Source organism: Saccoglossus kowalevskii, chromosome 17 (assembly GCF_978046115.1).
Source record: "Saccoglossus kowalevskii chromosome 17, keSacKowa6.1, whole genome shotgun sequence".
Classification (NCBI taxonomy): Eukaryota; Metazoa; Hemichordata; class Enteropneusta; family Harrimaniidae; genus Saccoglossus; species Saccoglossus kowalevskii.
The window spans coordinates 19,309,668-19,328,006 of NC_140657.1; the positions used below are offsets into that span (position 1 = coordinate 19,309,668).

Consider the following 18,339-nt stretch of genomic DNA (forward strand, 5'->3'; position numbering starts at 1 on the left):
ATCACTGATTGGCTGTCAGATTATATTCACATTTTATCGTAATCTTGTTTACTAAATCCAACATGCATGTAGTCCTGCCCCAATAACAAGCGAATCAAATAACTTGATTGTTATATCACAAGTCTATGACTTCAATTTATTACCGCTCACCACATTTAAGCCCACCCACAACACTTCAGACCACTTGATTTTTTATTATTACCACGATAACATGTATGGGTCTACTGCACTAAGATAAGCATACCTACAACACTAGTCTTAATATTCATAGATTTTTCTCAGTATCATGATTATACTCTAGCTGAGTTGAGTGATTTTCTATCAGACTTCAATCATTTCAATTTTGAACCCGGTAACAGCAAGTCTCAGAAGTATTGGGGCAGCCAATTTGCAAACTCGCTAGCGAATTGGCTAACTGCTTTTGTTTTGACTAAACGGTTGGCTTTCGAATCTCGCTGGCGCCGTTTGTTGGTCACGCCCACTCTGGGAAAATCTATATAACAGTAGGGGAAGGTCTTACAGTTGGATGGCGATTTCACATTCAAATATACCAAGGAAAGTGTTCTATGTTCTTCATGTAATGAGGTGTTCGGATACAAGGAATTGCCCACACAAAAAATGACGAATGAGGTCGATTTTTTTTAGACGCTGGCTTAATGTTACCCTGATTTTCTCCCTAGGAAACTGTTTTTCAACTTGTCTCTTTATTTAATTTCAAGCAGTGTTCACAATGGCTACCCCATATAGTAAATATCGGTAGATTAGCCTTAATCGCATTCATCACATTATCGCTTGTACACCAGCTGACTGTGGCCATTTTCAGGCTGACCAGGGAAACTACTAGTACTTTTTACATTATCACGCCTCGCATAACAAAATCATTCAGGGGAATCCAGAAATCTGCCAGGCTACGTAAAAACATTCTATGTCCCCTAATGCAATATAGACTCGCCCAGAGTGGACGCGAATACAAGTCAGCGCCAGCGAGATTCGAAAGCCAACTGTTTAGTCAAAACCAAATCAGTTAGCCAATTCACTAGCGAGTTTGCAAATTGGCTGCCCCAATACTTCTGAGATTTGCTGTAAATAGTATTAGCTTTTGATGAACTACCATTCAATTTTAGAAATTTTAAAATCCTGAAATTTCTTCTTCATGATATTTTTTTGCAGGCCTGATGAAACCCAAGTCTGGGTGAACAGACTTGTGGATGAGTACTCGCAGGAAGGCTTACCATTGAATGAGTTTGATGAGGAATTTATTCAAAGACCCCCAAACAGTCTTGCAAGTGGTACAGAGAAGTCTTTGAGTCCTGAAAAGATGGATAATGGTAGTCAAGGTAATGCTAACAGGGATGGAGAAAGTAACAAACAAGGTGTAAATACAAATGATGATGAAATAGAAACTGAAGTAAAGACAGAAGAGGAAAGTAAGAGTGTGAAAGAAGAAACTGCAAATCATTGCCATGGTAATGATAACGAAGATGAAGTAGTGATGGAGAGAGAGAAAAGTGGATCTGTCAGAGGAGTTGTTGAAGATGATGAGAAAGATAGAATTGATATTCAGGTTGCAGATAAGGTTACGAAAGAGATGGAAAATGATGAAATACCTGTTGATGAAATAAAAAAAGTTGATGTCACTGAAAATGAAATTACAGAGGAGCCGCTGGATGATAAATCCACAGGTGATGAGATTGAAACGGAGCTGAAAAAAGAAAAGGAAGCTGTGGAAATGGAAGATTCAGTGGTTTCTGGGAATATCACTGAGGAGAATGTAGAAAGCATCAGTCAAGATCAAGATGCTAAAGAACATGCCCTGACGATGGATAATGCAGGAGATGACAGCATTGAGGTTGCTAAGCAACTTCCCGTCTATGATGCTGGTGATGCAGAAGGAACCAAAAGTTCTGTTGTGATTGAAACAGATGTGAAAGGTTTAAATTCAGAATCTGGGAGGAAATCTGTAGAGAAAGTTGTGGAGCTACATCAAATTGAGGAAACCTTGGAAGATGAAAAGGCAGTTGTAGATTTGGATGAGACTGCGGAAACCCCATGTAGTAAAGAATCTATAGTCATTGTTGTACCAATAGACCAAACAGATACTTCTGATATTTATAATGTTGGTAATGCTGACGATACAAGGACTGTCACACCTTGTAGTGTTGTCATGGAAACATCTAAAGGTGATGTTGTGACAGAAAGTGATGAAAAAGATGAACTCAACAGTGTCGACGGAAATAATTCCAAGATTAGGGAACAAAATACAAAAACTCAAAATGATTTGGAGCAATTAGAAAATGTCCATGGTATTAATGAGCTATTAGCTGATGATGAGGAAGTGAATGAAAGTACAGTGGAAAAAGAATCTTTTCTCCAAGATAATACTCCAGATGAACAAACTGTATGTAATGATTCCAAAGAATTGGAAACCATGGTAAAAACATCGGAGGAGACTACGGAGCAAATGGTGGATACTTCCAGTGTGGGTGTGAATGATAACCAAGAAGACAATGCAAGTGAAACCAAAGTTTTGAATTCTGTAAAGCTTGAATTTAGTGATGTGATGGTGGAAACAGAAAATGCTAACAATTTAAACCAAAGTGAACATTTTGAAAAGAATGAAAGAAGTGATGCAGTTGATGTAGAAGAAAAAGAAGAAGAGGAGCAAAAAGACAGTGATGAGAAAGATGTGGAGAATAGTAGTCATGACGATAAAAAAGATGATTCTGATCATACCGGTGGTGGTGGTGGTGGTGGTGGTGGTTCTGGTGGTTCTGGTGGTTCTGGTGCCACAGGTGGTGGTTCCCATGGTGATAGTTCCCAAGGTAATGGTGATGGAGAAAGTGGTGGGAATAGTAATGATGGGGGTAGTGGTGGGGATGATGGAGATGGGAAAGGAAATAAAAAGGATGGTAAAGATGAGGAAAAAGACTCAGAAGAGAAAAATGATGATGATGAGAATGACTCATCTGATAAACATTCTGGTGCTAAAAAAAATAGTGATTCTGATGAGTTCTGTGATATTTGTGGACTTGATAGATTCATGTGTGTTTGCCCAAAAAGTAAACTCAAAACTAAAATCCGTTCATTTAGTTCACTAGGAAAGAATACACACTATGCAGATGAAAAAACAATAGCAACAAGACAAAAAGATACAATAGGAGCTAGTCAAAGAGATAAAACAAATAGCACCTCTAGTGAAATAGACAGGTCCTTGAGAGATCTATGTAAAACTGATAAACCTGAGAGTACTCACCAACTTAGTATTCCAAGACAGAGACGTCGCCCGGCCAGTGCACAAGCACGATCTCCGCTGCCTGTTGTAACAGGATCAAAAAGTGCATTTGCATCTTCCAAATCTCAACCACGCAGCCGACCACAGTCTGCCAAGCGTCACCAAGAGTACAAGAGTTTGTCGTACAGGACTGATCCCAGCCCAACGCGATCTGATATCTCTGAACATTTCGATTTCGATTCGGATCTCACACAGATAGTTTCTGGGTACAAACATTTGTTCAGTCGACCAGACACTGCGGCATCGTTTTACAGCGACGATGATGTCTCTGAAGCCAGTGCACCGAGTTACATTCCAGAAAAACAAAAAAAATGGCTTGAGTCAGTCTTGAGTACAGCTGTTGTAGGTAGTGATGGTCTACCAGAGGGAAAACTATTTGTAAAACATCTTGGGAGTGGAAAAACTTCAGACCAATCATTGCAGCGGGCCGATGGTTTTACCTGTGACAGTGGACATGTGAGTGAAGTCGTCTCTTTAGCTGGAGAAAGTGATAATGAACTTGAAAAGGAAGAGACTGCAGAACTTTGCCAAGAATCACTAGTCCATAAGGGGTCAAAGGTGAGATTTCATGTAATTTTTGTGCCATATATCTGAATTTCAAGCTTCACACATACATCACACATATGCATATGTTTCATAATCTGATTAAAGATAGCTGAATGGTAGCCATTTTAATGCCAAAAATGCATCAAAATCACACATTTTCAGATCTAGATCTAAGTTGTGTGTGGACAGATTTGGTTTAAACTTGGTACATTGAACACAATAGGACCTGGATGCAGGTCATTCTATTTTTCAAATCAAGTTCAAAATGGCCGACTGTCGGCCATTTTGTTTCAAAGAATGCAATTCCAGATCCATATCTCATATATACTGTGACCGATCAAGTTATAACTTTACACATACCTCACACATCAAGTTATATATAGATTGCATCTATAATACAAAACGGGGACTATGTCATTGACAATGACTTCTATAGCAAACAAGTTTTCATATTATGGAATTTTTGTTGGTTTGTTTTGTTCTTTACTGCTTCTAATACTGCCTGTATTGATTATCTATCACCAAAACAAATATAATACTAAAATACTAAACTATCAAATACAGGGTAATATGGCGTATATTTTTGTTATCTTAGGCCAAACTTTTTTTATTGCTTGTTTCTCGAGTTATTATAAGGCAATTTTTTTGAGGAGGGCGGAAAAAAAATAAAATTAAAAATAAAAAATTTTCCATTAGATTTGTGTGATTCTCAAGGAATTGTAAGTGAGATCATTGATCGGAGAGAAGAAATGAAATAAAATTTTATTCCATGTATAACCTTGTTCCTCATCTGCGCGAGACTTCGATACTTTGATTATGATACTCCCACAAAAATGCAACTTGGGTTTGTTATGCGGCGGACGAAAAAAAAATGAAGATAAAAATAAGTTTTTTTTTAGCAATTTTTTGCAATTACAAATCGGCGCGATAAATTACGCTGAAATAAAATTTTATTTTTATTTCATTTTCGGCTCCTGTTCATTCAGCAGGTTCGCGAAACAAGGGATAATAAAAGTCTGGCCTTAGCTGAACAATGAGATTTTGGTGGACCAATAATTTACTATCTACCAAGATGCTGTTTACATATGTGTAGTTTAAACTCCCTAACATTTTATGTGCCGATAAAAGTGCAGTGTGACACTCTATGACGGAGGTACTTGGAGTATATGTTGTTTGTGGTAGACAGTGTCTATGGATACAGTCATCAGTGTGCTTTCTGAAGCTAATGTGATGTACGTGTCACCACCGTACAGATTTGCTTTGTCATAACAAGGTGTGCATTATCAACGCAATAGAAAATTGACCTAATGATCTTGAAAAACATCTACATGTTAATACAATAGTTATGGAATTTGTATTTGGTTAAATACGAAGAAAATCAGGGACAAGTAAATATTTGTCAGTGCCTCATATCAACTGTATATACAATCATATACTCGGTACAACTACAATTTCAGCTGATTTGGGGAGATTCCATTTTCAGACGTCATATTTACCATGAACTAGTCTCGTAAAATTCAATGGTCTCTTCATGCCAATTATGAAAACCTTCACTCAGTTTAAAAAGACATTAGATTACAACTGTTTATTCTTTCCTTTGTTTTCTTGCAGACAAATATTGAAGAATTTCGGTGAGTGTTAACACTATGTTGTTTATATTTAATAATCTTTTCATTCTGGTAAGTTCTGTGCCTTTAATTATGTCAATTAGTTATTTGTTTAATGTGTCTCTGTATTGCATCGATCAAGTTTAAAATAATCCTAATGCGACTTTTATGAGTGTGTATGATGATTTTCCAGTTTGAACTGCATCTCCAATAGAAGTTCCATTTATTGTACAACTTCAACTTGACTGTCTTTTATTATCAAATTACATCTCCGGTGTGAATTTCCCCCAAAATGATCAATTACTGAATCACAGAAATGTTGAGTGATAACAAATCAGCAGTTGTCAATCAGACCTTAAAGCAACACGCTACTGCTGTCGTACTGCGAACGTAACAAAGGATATGTTTTACATGAGCTGTATATGTGGCATGGGACCCATATCGTATGTGGCTGTTTTAATCAGGTGCAGCTATTGGAATAGATGATTGTCATTCCCTGCATCCTGTGTCATTTTCTTTTTTTTTCAAATGTATTGTTTTTATACTTGGTACACATGTTCCTCTGTTGGATCCCTATCAGATTTGATTCTGGTCAAAAATGTTATTTTCGGCATGAAAACTTGGACTGCAATTTGTTTGATAGTTGGGAAACTATATTTGAATATTTTATGACAATATTTTTTCAATTCTGTAATTTTAGCAAATATTTTTTTATTTTTTGTCAAAAATGTTATTGTTGACTTCTTCTTGAAAACCTCTATTCTGATTGCTTTTAATACTTTAATACATATGTATTGGGTAGGCCTCTTAGATTTTGTAAAAATATTTTTGTCATTTTTAGTGAAAATGCTATTTTCATCTTCTTGAAAACTGCCATTTCACAATTGCTTTGATACTTGATACTTTCACTGTCATGTCACTTGTTTTCACTTTCTACAAATTTCTATGTATGGTAATTCCAAGGTGTCCCCACAGGTTGAATTTTACAGAAGTCTCTACAACTCACTGCCTGAAAAATCAAACATAAATATTTCATTCATAATTTCCATGAATTTATTAAAACTGCTCATACTTGAAGTTTCATAGTAGAACACATACCGGTAATACAAAACCACACAATGTATTTTTTTTTCAGTCCCTGCTCGGACGCAGTCTGAAAACGTGGACTTATGTTTTGACATCCGTGTGTGTGTGCGTGCGTCCAGACCTGTATCTTAGAAATGCCTCGACCAATCACAATCAAACTTGACACATACATCATACATGATATTATACATGTGCATGTCAATTTGTTTCACGATCTCATTCAAAATGGTCGAATGGCGGCCATTTTTGTGCTAAAAATCATCAAAATCAAGCATTTTTCAGCTGTTTACGGATGGATTTTGTTCAAACTTGATATATACATTAGACATTATAGGACCTTGATGCACATCATTTTGTTTTTCAGATAACATTCAAAATGGCCTCCAGTCGGCCATTTTGTTTTAATGAGTTGGCTTCTAGACCCATATCTCTATCTTGTTTAGACTGATTATGTTCAAATTTTTAATATTCATTATACATCATGTCATAGAAATACGGATATATTTGTGCTATTTTTGTGCTAACTAAATCTTTAATATCAAGCATCTCTTGCATTTATGGATGTTTTTTGTTCAAACTTATAACATACATTAGACATTACAGGTTCCTGATGCACGTCATTTTATTTTTCAAATTGGATTCAAAATGGCTGACCATTTTGTTTTAATGATTGGGCTTCTAGAGCCATATCTCTTAAATGCTTTGACTGATTATATTCAAATTTTATATATTCGTTATACATCATGTTATATATATGCATGTATTCAAAATGGCTGATTTTGAATGCTGTTCTAAAGCAATATCTCTCAATATGGACAAGTACTTGTTTGACGATCAGATACAAATGTCAATCATTTTAATGTTAAAAAAATCATATTCCTGACATGGTTATATTCCAGCTATATTACTATAAACAAAACTATATCTCAAATTTGATAACTAACGGGAACTGTGCCATGCATGGCTTGTTAAATGTTGATCGAATCTGTAGCAATCAGACCATTTCACTGCAAGATCCCAGATTATGCATGTAATCGAACGTAAAAACAGAGCAAACAAAACTTATCGCATTGTAGTGACAAAAATTGACATGGGATTTGACAGATGCGAAAGTATTTTTTGGGTGTATATTTCCACGCCTAATAATGTGCTGTACAAATTTGATGATGATGATCAATTTTGATGAAATAAGGATATCTCAATGCAATATTCTTTGAAAAATAGACAATTTGACATTAAACTACAAAAAATAGAAGTTCAAGTTCAAAATTTATTAGAATTTATATCTGTCTGGTCGAAAAATAAAGAAGAAAATATCAAAAAATTTACAAAAATGTTGAAAATGCTGCAATACAATTTTGGCGAGAAAAATTGGTCATTTTATTCAAGCAATTATATTTCAGCAAGTATAAAAGCAACTTTATTGCTAGACGCGTGCGATATCAATCGACAACCATTTACAAAATAACTATAAATAAGTGTCCATGATGGACAAATTAACATCTCGTTAGGTTCGAAGTAAACCAATAACAAAACCTGTCGTTCAGTTTAAAATTGATGACATTGCCAAATCAAGCGGCACTGAGTTAATATTTAATATTCAGTTTCATAATGCTAATAACTAGATGATGTTGCTTTGTGGTAACCATGGCAACTATTGAACTCGGGCCTGTATAAATTATTCTGTTGTCATGAAATCTATTTAATATGTGTGAGATTGGGCTTCTGACACGCTGTGAGTCTCCGTGAAAGACTATTCTTGTCTCTTGCTTGATTAGTCTGCATATAACTACCAATGCACGTATCTTACGATGTGGAGAACATTTCCAAGGTAATTCATGACTATATATTTTGAAGCAGGTTATTTTTAAAAAATGTCTAAAATTTGGTTGTTCTGTTATAATCGTAAAGTTTGGATTATTTTTGTGGCTTATGGTACTGTAATAACATATGATTCACCTAGTAGATGGAGAAAATGTAGAATGTGCATTGAAAGAAAATAATTTAAATGCTCGTCTCTCGTGACAAAGCATTGACAACTTTCTTATTGTGAGTCTACAAGAAAAGAATAGAGTATTACCGGTAATCAATCTCAGCAAAAAACGAAATAAGAGATCACTGTTTTTGAGAAAGTGATTTAATTTACCTCAGAGTTAATAGAGAAAACAACATCTTTCCAAATAAAAAAAAAAAAAATTTTATGTGTCTTTGCAAATTAAATTTCAATTTAATATGCATTTTGGCCTAATATGTGGTATTATTAGGAAAGTACATGTACACTCGGTTACTAATGAATTTTTAGTAACTGTAATGTACTTTCATAGTAAAACACACTGTATTTGTTAAAAGTGTATGTATTATACATAATACCTTGTCTAATTAAATGGCATAGTTTGGTTGTTATATCTCTAAAATTGGATTTAATAAGCATAACTGCTTAAATATACATTGTTTGTTTGAATTTGCGCACCTCTAACTGAGTAAATATATTATCTATGAGAATAAAGAGTATTATTTATACTCTTGTCCTCAAATAAGATGAATATGTGACATCTGTTTTGAAATTTGAATTCTAGTTGAACTCTCTAAGTACAATTATTTAATACCATCGTATAGAAAAATAATACATTTCAATTCAGGTGTTTGGAATGTATTGAACAGAATTGTGTGAAACAAAAAACTGATTAACGTAATTGAAAATAAAATAAATACAATATAAAAGTTGGACAATTTGACAGGATTTTTTACTTGTATTCATAAATCATGGATTTATAAGATATGGAAATTGTATCCATGGTGATATGTCATGAAGATTTCATAGTCTCAAATATGGAATATGGTTGCTGTGGGAAAATACTATTTGTGCCATTAGTACTTGAACATGCAATATGCACATAATAAATCAGGAGAGAACATAATGTCATTCATTACATGGAATGAAATAAGTCGTTTTTTTTTAAATGTGGGTTTCACGTCATAATTTATGTGCAAGATACAGTTCACATATGAACAAAGATGGTGACTTTGAGTTTTCTTCAGTATAAAAACGAAACTGAAGTTTAACTAGGTAATTGCTTTGATGATTGGAATGCATCCACAAATATTCCAAGTAGTTCAAAATCTGTATTTAGCACACATCGTGTTCAAATCAAAACTTGTGTATTGCTTGCCACAGAAAATCTTGATACAAATCTTGCTACCAATAAGTCGAAAAACAAAAAATAAGGTGCATATGTAGACCATTGTATCTAGTTTTCCTTATAATGTTGAGCAATCTTGGTAAAGAACAGCCAAGAAAAATAAAAAACATCATGGAACAGTGAAAATTTATATACTTCTCCGTAACCCATCAAGTCATGTCCATACTAAATTTTATTTAATTGGGTTGGGCATGCCTGAGAAATGGTTAATGAAATGTTAACATTTTGTCTTTTGGTACAAAAATGTCCACCGGTTTGTCAAAAATCAACAAAACAAAAAAACAAGTGATGAGTATATATCTCTCATTATAACTTGTTTCTGTACATAACTTTGAATCAAATAGATCTAGACATGTTTGGGGAATGTTGTTGGAATTGGAATTCCGTCAATCAGACATTTCCGAACATTCAACAGGAAATTATAATAAAATTACATGATAATTGTTTTTACAGAGACCAGCCTGAGAATTTATCTGTTGTTGCTACTACAAAGCCATTGTCAAAAACAAAGTGAGTATGTTATTTTGATTTTACAGTCAAGAAATAACATTGTCGCTCATACACATTTTACAAAATGTGACATTCCTTTAGAAGTATGTTTAGAAACTCACTTATTACCTTCAGCGATTTATGTTCAGCGAGTGTGTTGAAAAGCGCCCTCTTTGGCAACTCAATATTCCATCATTTTGTGTTATGTCTACTGCAATATTTTAGCCATCTCTTCTAGCTAGACATATGTGTCTTACCTTGACATTAGAATCAGTCTAGGGTAGAGTATTTGCAATTTGTTCTATGTTGCAGATTTGCATAATAATGCAATAAACTGTTAAGTTGTTTGCGAGACAATTGTTAAAATTCCATGAAGTTCATCAACTAAAGAATTTTTGTGAAATGTCACCACTCCTAACTGTTGCAATTTTCCTTGAAAAAAATGCGTCTATTGTTAACCTTGCTTATTTACTGGATTTTAATTAGCAAATATCAATGTGATATACAATCCCTTTTTTAGTCCCCGTTCGGACGTAGTCCGAAAACGGGGACTTGTGTTTTATCCGTGCATCCGTACGTCCGTGATGACCTGTATTTTGAATATGCATTGACCGGTTAAGTTCAAACTTCACTCATACATCACACATTATATGGGACATATGTACATGCATTTTTTTCATGATCCGATTAACGATAGCCGAATAGCTGCCATTTTAAGGCCGAAAATGCATCAAAATCCCACATTTTCACTATTCTGGACCCGGATCTCAGTTATGCATGGACGGATTTTGTTCAAATTTGGTACATACATTAAACATAATAGGACCTTGATGCACGTCATTTTTTTTTTGGATCGGGTTTTAAATGGCCGACTGGCGGCCATTTTGTTTTAAAGAATTCAGTTCTGGATCCGTATCTGAGACATGCCTGGATTGATCGAGTTCAAACTTCACACACACAAGGTACATCATGTCACAAATATGTATGTGCATTTGTTTCATGATCCGCTTAACAATAGCTGAATGATGGCCATTTTAAGGCCGAAAATGCATCAAAATGACATATTTTCACAATTCTGGAACCGGATCTCAGTCATGCATGGATGGATTTTGTTCAGATTTAGTACAATGTGTTGTACATATGCAGGTGCATTCGGATCAGACCACTGAAAGTGGTCTGAGATTTCGGTCATGATCTGCTTTGAATGTATATGTCACTCAAATATGAACGGAACGGGGACGTGTCATTGACAATGACTTGTTCATCCTTTCATTTTCTAATCGGTTGTTGGCAGCCATGATGAAAACCATAAATCACTGTCAGCTAGCCTGCCTAGCAACCAAGTACAAGCCATAATTTGATTGGTTGTCAATTTTGCTGCAGGGAAATATCAGAACAATGGAGAGCCAGTTATAGGATTCATTTGAATTTTCTTTTTTTTTTTTTTTTTTAAGGTCAAAGCCACAGGTTTCTCTTCCATCCTTTCCGCCTCTTAGTTTTCGTATCAATGCCCGACCTCCTGCTGGAAAACTGTACTACTTTGCATATGGTGCTGATATGAACCCAAACAGGTTAGTATGCGACAGGTCTGCCCCTTTGTCACCTTTCACACAAAAAAACTGCTTATCATTTAATTCCCCCTAAATAGGGAATTATTTCCCTTTTGACTAAATTTATTGAAAAAGGTATTGATGAATACATAAAAATAGGAAAAATGTTTTTTTTGGCGGGGGGGGGGGGGGGGGTAAACAAGAAAAGGATGGTACTCGGGGGAAAAAAAATAATGTTGGTGAGATGTGTGTCTCACAGACCAATAATAAAGGAAAATGCTTTGCACTGAATTTGGATTGTTTAACAATGTCCTCATAATATTTGCATATAAGCCTAATTAAATCTAAATTTGTTTTCATCAAGAATCCATGTAGTTTCTCCAATGAATACCCATTCAGTTCTTGACTATCTTGTTTTACCGTACTCGACCGCGTTAGCGCCCATGCCCGGGCAAGCGCCCACCCTCCACTTTTGCGCAATTTTTATATTTGGGGTCACATTCGGCAAAGCGCCCACCCCTTCAAAATGCAACTAATTTAAAACTTGGTCTTGCGTAACGAATCTTGGTAATCGTTTTTATATGATACAGCGTGGATATCGACCGCTGTGAACATGTTGTGAATGCGTAGAACACGGTAACCGTGCGTAAACTACGCTTCGACAATGACCTGTTAATACAAGTAAAATGCGGTAAATATTTCATGCCATATTCAGTTTACCTCTCAAAAATGGCTAGTTACTAGTTTTTTGGAAAAACCATGTCGTTTATTCGCTGAAATCAATTCCAACAGATCGTACTTCGACATCGATAATTCACTTCCGCATTGCGTTGTCGGAAAGTCTTCGGGAATTTACGAAGAATTGCGTCAGTGCAACACAGCATTCTGATTGGTAAATAACCATGACCCATTAGGTCAAAGGATGCTGCTGCAGGTCAAATGCAATTGCATCATGGCGGAAAGTGATTTTCATCGAGAGTTTGCGTACAATCCAACACCTTCGTCAGTGGAGATAATATGACAATTTTGACTTCGACTGTGTTCCAACAGACTCAAATGTTTTTAATTTCATAAATTCTGGTGGTACGTAATTAATATTGCAATAAAATGTGCATATTTTTTGTGATAATTTCTGTTTCTTCATTGTGAAAATCAATGACGACTCAACTAATTTCGTAATTTGATTTTCCCTCAAAGACGTAATCTGTCACTTGATGAATCAAATTTTTCAATTGCACTCTTTTTCGAGGGGGGTGCTCGGGTAAGCGCCCACCCCTAAAAAATCGTGATTTTCTGAGTTGAGGCCCCTGGGCGCTAACGCGGTCGAGGTAATAGTGATCTGATTTCTTCAATAATCTGGTTTCACAAAACTTGAAATCTACAAATTTCCTTTGACCTTCTTAGAACCACTCTAGAGACAAATGTACACAGACTTTGCTAATCAGTGAATATTGCTAGCTTTTGTAATCGTGAAAAAGTTTTTACAACATTCACAATTGTTTTACTACAGACTACAAACTAACTTTGTGGATGGTGCCTTTGTGGATAGTGCCTGAAGTTGACTTTCACACAGGGTTAAAGCACCACGCCATGTTTGTTACCAGTTTAGACAAAATTCAAACACAAATTGCATAAATATTTCATTTATTGTCAGACTTTATGAAAATTATAACCTCAGCATGTCATCCACGTGCATCTTTGGATTCCACTTTAAAACTATGACTATTAAATATAATTATTATACCTCTGTCACCGTTATGCTATAAGGTATTGCACTGGGTATTTTCATAATACTATATTAGGAAATGCCAATTCTAAATATGGAATGATTATGCGCGTAAACATCCTGTAATCATAAAAAACAAACATGGCTGCCCCCAGGGTTTGACTGGACCTCACACCAAAAAGTTTGCTAAATCTGTTCTAAATGTTTTGGATTTTCGGTATTCCCATGATGTATAATAATAAGGTCATTATGAGGATACTGCAAAGTATGCACTCAGACAGTACGTGGTCACATCGACCTCCGATGCGCGTCGGCTGATACTCCCCCTGTACTATCTTTGTGCATAATTTGTAATATTCTCGCAATAACCTTGTCCATCTTTTCCTCCCAGGAATACATCATGGGAATACCAAAAATCCAAAACGCTTAGGACAGATTTAGCAACTTTTTTGGTGTAGGGTCCAGTCAAATCATCATTCCCATTAGTGTCAGTACGGTAAACGTGTTTGCTTCTTTCCTCAGAATGACTACCTACATTGGGCGTGAAATAGATCATAGACTATGGGGTGTACTGTTTGGATTTAAACTACGCTTTAATAAGAAAGGATCTGATGTAGAGGCTGGTGGATTTCCTAATATAGAATACGACACGAACAGTTCGGTCGAAGGATGTGTGTATCTATTGAACCAACAGGAACTGCACAGTTTGGATACGTTCATGGGATACCCTGAGGTTAGTTTCATTGCACCACGCCGGTCAAATCGTATCAGTGATCACCTTTATATAAAGACCACATGCAAATACAAATGTATAGTGTCTACCTTTAGGCAGTTCAAATGTACACATTCACCTTACCAGCTCAGACTGTGTTCACCTCTTATTGTTTTCAACTAGGACAGGTTTCACTGTATTCACCTCGATCAGACTATGTACCACACATGTTCAGCTTAGACTGATTTCGCTGTCATCATTAGTTTAAAAGTTCCTCTTTTATTTTCCAGCACTATTGTCATGTTATGCTACCAGTATGGATGATGAATTGCCATCAACCGGATGAACTTGGTGTTGCTCAGTACTGTATACCTGCTGTTATGTACATTGCACAGGATGTATGGACACAGAAAGGTTAGTATAATTTGGCCCTCGGCCCCAGTATGGCCCTCGGCCCAAGTATGGCCCTCGGTCCCAGTATGGCCCTCGGTCCCAGTATGGCCCTTGGTCCCAGTATGGCCCTCGGTCCCAGTATGGCCCTCAGTCCCAGTATGGCCCCCAGTCCCAGTGTGGCCCCCAGTCCCAGTGTGGCCCTCAGTCCCAGTGTGGCCCTCAGTCCCAGTGTGGCCCTCAGTCCCAGTGTGGCCTTTAGTCCCAGTGTGGCCTTTAGTCCCAGTATGACCCCCCCCCAGTCCCAGTATGACCCCCCCCCCCCAGTCCCAGTATGACCACCAGTCCTAGTGTGGCCCTCAGTCCCAGTATGGCCCTCAGTCCCAGTGTGGCCCTCAGTCCCAGTATGGTCCTAGTATGGCCCTCAGTCCCAGTATGGCCCTCAGTCCCAGTATGGTCCTCAGTTCCAGTATGGTCCTAGTATGGCCCTCAGTCTCAGTATGGTCCTAGTATGGCCCTCAGTCTCAGTATGGTCCTAGTATGGCCCTCAGTTCCAGTATGGTCCTAGTATGGCCCTCAGTCGCAGTATGGCCCTCAGTCCCAGTATGGCCCTCAGTCCCAGTATGGCCCTCAGTCCCAGTATGGCCCTCACTCCCAGTATGGTTCTCAGTTCCAGTATGGTCCTAGTATGGCCCTCAGTCTCAGTATGGTCCTAGTATGGCCCTCAGTCCCAGTATGGTCCTAGTATGGCCCTCAGTTCCAGTATGGCTCTCAGTCGCAGTATGACCCTCAGTCCCAGTATGGTCCTAGTATGGTCCTAGTATGACCTTCAGTCGCAGTATGGCTCTCAGTCGCAGTATGGCCCTCAGTCCCAGTATGGTCCTACTATGGCCCTCAGTCTCAGTATGGCCCTCAGTCCCAGTATGGTCCTAGTATGGCCCTCAGTCCCAGTATGGTCCTCAGTTCCAGTGTGACCCTCAGTCCCAGTATGGCCCTCACTCCCAGTATGGTCCTCAGTTCCAGTATGGTCCTAGTATGGCCCTCAGTCTCAGTATGGTCCTAGTATGGTCCTCAGTCCCAGTATGGTCAGAGTATGGCCCTCAGTCCCAGTATGGTCCTAGTATGGCCCTCAGTCCCAGTATGGCTCTCAGTCCCAGTATGGTCAGAGTATGGCCCTCAGTCCCAGTATGGTCCTAGTATGGCCCTCAGTCGCAGTATGGCTCTCAGTCCTAGTATGGCCCTCAGTTCCAGTATGGCTCTCAGTCGCAGTATGGCCCTCAGTCCCAGTATGGTCCTAGTATGGCCCTCAGTCTCAGTATGGTCCTAGTATGGCCCTCAGTCGCAGTATGGCCCTCAGTCCCAGTAAGGTCCTAGTATGGCCCTCAGTCCTAGTATGGCCCTCAGTCTCAGTATGGCCCTCAGTCTCAGTATGGCCCTCAGTCCCAGTATGGCCCTCAGTCCCAGTATGGCCCTCTGTCCCAGTATGGCCCTCAGTCACAGTATGGCCCTCAGTCCCAGTATAATCCTCAGTTCCAGTATGGTCCTAGTATCGCCCTCAACCCTAGTGTGGCCCTCAGTCCCAGTATGGTCCTAGTGTGGCCCTCAGTCGCAGTATGGCCCTAGTGTTGCCCTCAGTCTCAGTATGGCCCTAGTGTGGCCCTCAGTCTCAGTATGGTCCTAGTGTGGCCCTCAGTCTCAGTATGGTCCTAGTGTGGCCCTCAGTCTCAGTATGGTTCTAGTGTGGCCCTCAGTCTCAGTATGGTCCTAGTGTGGCCCTCAGTCTCAGTATGGTCCTAGTATGGCCCTCAGTCCCAGTATGGCCCTCAGTCTCAGTATGGTCCTCAGTTCCAGTATGGTCCTAGTATCGCCCTCAACCCTAGTGTGGCCCTCAGTCTCAGTATGGTCCTAGTGTGGCCCTCAGTCTCAGTATGGTCCTAGTGTGGCCCTCAGTCCCAGTATGGCCCTCAGTCCCAGTATGGCCCTCAGTCCCAGTGTGGCCCTCAGTCCCAGTGTGGCCCTCAGTCCCAGTATCGTCCAAGTATGGCCCTTAGTCCCAGTATGGTCCTAGTATGGCCTTCAGTCCCAGTATGGTCCTCAGTTCCGGTGTGACCCTCAGTCCCAGTATGGCCCTCAGTCCCAGTATGGCCCTCACTCCCAGTATGGCCCTCAGTTCCAGTGTGGCCCTCAGTCCCAGTATGGTCCTAGTATGGCCCTCACTCCCAGTATGGCCCTCAGTCCCAGTATGGCCCTCACTCCCAGTATGACCCTCAGTCCCAGTATGGCCCTCAGTCCCAGTATGGCCCTCACTCCCAGTATGGTCCTCAGTTCCAGTATGGTCGTAGTATGGCCCTCAGTCTCAGTATGGTCCTAGTATGGCCGTCAGTTCCAGTATGGCTCTAAGTCGCAGTATGGCCCTCAGTCTCAGTATGGTCCTAGTATGGCCGTCAGTTCCAGTATGGCCCTCAGTCCCAGTATGGTCCCAGTATGACCCTCAGTCCCAGTATGGCCCTCACTCCCAGTATGGTCCTCAGTTCCAGTATGGTCTAGTATGGCCCTCAGTCTCAGTATGGTCCTAGTATGGCCGTCAGTTCCAGTATGGCCCTCAGTCCCAGTGTGGCCCTCAGTCCCAGTATGGTCCCAGTATGACCCTCAGTCCCAGTATGGCCCTCAGTCCCAGTGTGGCCCTCAGTCCCAGTATGGTCCTAGTATGGCCCTCAGTCTCAGTATGGTCCTCAGTCCCAGTATGGTCCTAGTATGGCCCTCAGTCCCAGTATGGCCCTCAGTTCCAGTATGGTCCTAGTATGGCCCTCAGTTCCAGTATGGTCCTAGTATGGCCCTCAGTCCCAGTATGGCCCTCAGTCCCAGTATGGTCCTAGTGTGGCCCTCAGTCCCAGTATGGCCCTAGTGTGGCCCTCAGTCCCAGTATGGTCCTAGTGTGGCCCTCAGTCCCAGTATGGTCCTAGTGTGGCCCTCAGTCCCAGTATGGTCCTAGTGTGACCCTCAGTCTCAGTATGGTCCTAGTGTGGCCCTCAGTCTCAGTATGGTCCTAGTGTGGCCCTCAGTCCCAGTATGGTCCTAGTGTGGCCCTCAGTCCCAGTATGGTCCTAGTGTGGCCCTCAGTCGCAGTATGGCCCTAGTGTGGCCCTCAGTCTCAGTATGGCCCTAGTGTGGCCCTCAGTCTCAGTATGGTCCTAGTGTGGCCCTCAGTCTCAGTATGGTCCTAGTGTGGCCCTCAGTCTCAGTATGGTCCTAGTGTGGCCCTCAGTCTCAGTATGGCTCTCACTCCCAGTATGGCCCTCAGTCTCAGTATGGTCCCAGTATGGCCCTCAGTCTCAGTATGGTCCTAGTGTGGCCCTCAGTCTCAGTATGGTCCTAGTGTGGCCCTCAGTCTCAGTATGGTCCCAGTATGGCTCTCAGTCCCAGTATGGCTCTCAGTCCCAGTATGTCTCTCACTCCCAGTATGGTCCTAGTGTGGCCCTCAGTCTCAGTATGGTCATAGTGTGGCCCTCAGTCTCAGTATGGTCCTAGTGTGGCTCTCAGTCTCAGTATGGTCCTAGTGTGGCCCTCAGTCTCAGTATGGTCCTAGTGTGGCCCTCAGTCTCAGTATGGTCCTAGTGTGGCCCTCAGTCTCAGTATGGTCCCAGTATGGCTCTCAGTCCTAGTATGACTCTCAGTCCCAGTATGTCTCTCAGTCCCAGTATGGTCCTAGTGTGGCCCTCAGTCTCAGTATGGTCCTAGTGT

General features: G+C 39.8%; 1 protein-coding gene across 2 annotated transcripts in view; it reads left to right on the forward strand.

The window, feature by feature from the left end:
- LOC100367317 (uncharacterized) overlaps nucleotides 1-18,339 on the forward strand; it is a 40,372-nt gene that overhangs the window by 16,295 nt on the left and 5,738 nt on the right. For both annotated transcript variants that reach the window (XM_085492367.1, XM_085492368.1), the window contains 6 exons: nucleotides 1,171-3,850; nucleotides 5,450-5,469; nucleotides 10,185-10,241; nucleotides 11,675-11,791; nucleotides 14,019-14,229; nucleotides 14,499-14,622. In XM_085492367.1, the coding sequence (XP_085348493.1) occupies nucleotides 1,171-3,850; nucleotides 5,450-5,469; nucleotides 10,185-10,241; nucleotides 11,675-11,791; nucleotides 14,019-14,229; nucleotides 14,499-14,622 (3,209 nt within the window). The remainder of the gene's footprint in view (nucleotides 1-1,170; nucleotides 3,851-5,449; nucleotides 5,470-10,184; nucleotides 10,242-11,674; nucleotides 11,792-14,018; nucleotides 14,230-14,498; nucleotides 14,623-18,339) is intronic.